At 52.7% G+C, this 2,623-nt stretch overlaps 1 protein-coding gene across 1 annotated transcript in view; it reads left to right on the plus strand.

Moving 5' to 3' along the window:
- meak7 (MTOR associated protein, eak-7 homolog) overlaps positions 1-2,623 on the plus strand; it is a 7,875-nt gene that overhangs the window by 3,328 nt on the left and 1,924 nt on the right. The window contains exons 3-5 of the mRNA XM_017305183.1: positions 475-661; positions 1,794-1,912; positions 2,329-2,508. Of these exons, the coding sequence (XP_017160672.1) occupies positions 475-661; positions 1,794-1,912; positions 2,329-2,508 (486 nt within the window). The remainder of the gene's footprint in view (positions 1-474; positions 662-1,793; positions 1,913-2,328; positions 2,509-2,623) is intronic.

The raw sequence follows: 2,623 nt of genomic DNA on the forward strand, positions 1-2,623 counted from the left end.
CCAGGACCAGAACCAGAACCAGAACCAGGACCAGGACCAGAACCAGGACCAGAACCAAGACCAGGACCAGAACCAGAACCAGGACCAGAACCAGGACCAGGACCAGAACCAGAACCAGGACCAGAACCAGGACTAGAACCAGAACCAGAACCAGGACCAGAACCAGGACCAGAACCAGAACCAGGACCAGAACCAGGACTAGAACCAGAACCAGAACCAGGACCAGAACCAGGACTAGAACCAGAACCAGGACCAGAACCAAGACCAGGACCAGAACCAGAACCAGGACCAGAACCAGGAGGGTGGAGACACCATCTAGTTCTAAACCACCCGGTTTATAAATAACTGAACAGATTAAAGATCTGCTGCTGGATCAACCTGCTGGTTCTGGTTCTGCTCTGCAGTCAGAACCGGGTCGAGCCTTAACCAACTACCTTCCCTGGTTCGTCAGTAACCGTGTCCGTCTCTCCATAGCTGCCAGACGGCTGCAGCGCCCCCTGGAGGCTGGTCTTCTCCACGCAGCTGCACGGGGAGAGCTTCACCAAGATGGCCGCCGCTCTGCAGCACCACGGCCCCACGCTGCTGCTGCTGCGGGACAGCCGGGGCCACGTGTTCGGGGGCTTCGCCTCCACCGCCTGGGAGCACAAGCCCCAGTTCCAGGGTAGGAGGCCCGCTGGGTCAGAACCGGTCCTGGTGTCGGGATGTAGCAGGACAAATTGGACCTCAGGTGGACGTTGGAGCTCCAGATGTTCCTAAGACGCTGAGATGCTGATCCAGTTTGGGTCGGTTTAGGTTCTGGTACCACCACCATCCTAATCCAGAGCCAGTTTCCCCCAGAGGGTAAATGAGTTTCCTCAGCAGCCAGGAAACCCGGCCAGACTTTGATCCTGGAAGGGTTTTAATGCTGATGGTCGTCATGACGACTGCAGCCAAACATCAAACTGTTGCAACATCAGGTTCAGATCAGATCGCTTCCAAAAACCCACAAAAGATTCTTGTTCAGAGTCGAGAAATGACTGTTGAATCGGCTGCAGTGCGCCCCTGGTGGCCGGGCGTTGTACTACCTGACCTGAAGCAGAGCTGGGTCAAAGGTCGGCCATTTTGCCACCAGTTTTAAATATGGCTACTGCTAATAATAGAATGTAAGTAAAGGTATATCTACGTTCAAGATCTATGAAAAGTTTTCACCTTTTATTGCTTTAATCAGTTATGATCAGTGAAACTTTTAATGTCAAACTGAAGAGATTTCTATAAAAAGAGTTAAGAATCTTTTAGTTTAGTTTCGGCACCTCTGGACTCATCTGGACGTCCTTGGAGAGGACCAGCTGGGAACAGGTCTGGGCTTTGACTAGGCCAGCCAGTCGTTGCCTCTGAAGCTGACTGCTAAAGAACCAGCAGCTGTTGCCACGGTAACCTGTTGTCCTCTCCTGTCTCTTAGTCAATCAAGACTAATTTAGTTGATCACTGATAACTAATCAATGATCATGATAGCTACCTTCCCTGGTTCATCAGTTGATCATGATCGATGAACAGAAGGGCTTTTCGAAGTGCACGTTAAATATCTTCATGGTGAAACGTGAGGAGGCTGAGCAGAGACAGGAAGTAACAGCTGCACTTCCTGGACCAGATTGGCTGATGAAGGCAGACCTGCGGCGGCCATTTTGGCTCTGCTCAGCTGGAGGCAGAAAGCCACACAGCCAGGAAGTGGCTCTGCTCTTTTGAATATGGTGGACAGGAGCATGATGGTGTGTGTGTGTGTGTGTGTGTGTGTGTGTGTGTGTGTGTGTGTGCAGGTGACTCCAGATGCTTCCTGTTCTCGGTCTTCCCCACGCTGAGGGTTTACACGGCGACAGGATACAACAAACACTTCATGTACCTGAACCAGCACCAGCAGACGATGCCCAACGGACTGGTGAGACTGGGCCCAGCGGAGCGGCGCCGCTTCACGCTCCGGCAGCGCTGTGACCTCACAGACAGGAAGTCACAGCCGTAGCTGAAAACGGCTTCATGAGCACCTGAAGCTACTGAGGAGCTGAACTCAGATGTTTATCTAGAAATCAGCTAAATAAGCAGCGTCTGTGCTGCTGCAGCATGTTTAGCACTGAGGTGTACCAGATTTACGGGTGTACCAGAAACACAGCAACACAAAGGTTCCTGCTCAGAACTTTGGATGTAAAAACAACAAAGTGTTGAACGAGTTAAAACAGATGTGATGAATTAAAGTCAACTAACTTGTTAAAGTCCCAGTCTACTTCGGTCAGGTGACCCTGCAGGGCATGGGGAGGTCACGCTGCTGGTCGCCACGGTAACGTCTCCTCCTCCCCTCAGGGCATGGGAGGTCAACACGACTACTTCGGCCTGTGGCTGGACAGCGACTTCGGCCGCGGTCACAGCCGCGCGCGCCCCAAATGCACGACGTACGGAAACCCGCAGCTGTCGGCCGACGAGGACTTTGTCCTGGACGCCGTGGAGGTCTGGGCCGTGGGGAAACCGCCGGCGCCGGCCGAGGTACTGAGCGGGACCACAGGACCAAGGGTCCTGAACCAGTTAGAACCGGTCTGAAGTGGTTTAAACTGGATTAAACTGGTTTAAACCGGTTTAAACTGGATTAAACTGGTCTGAA

Source organism: Poecilia reticulata, linkage group LG6 (assembly GCF_000633615.1).
Source record: "Poecilia reticulata strain Guanapo linkage group LG6, Guppy_female_1.0+MT, whole genome shotgun sequence".
Taxonomy (NCBI): Eukaryota; Metazoa; Chordata; class Actinopteri; order Cyprinodontiformes; family Poeciliidae; genus Poecilia; species Poecilia reticulata.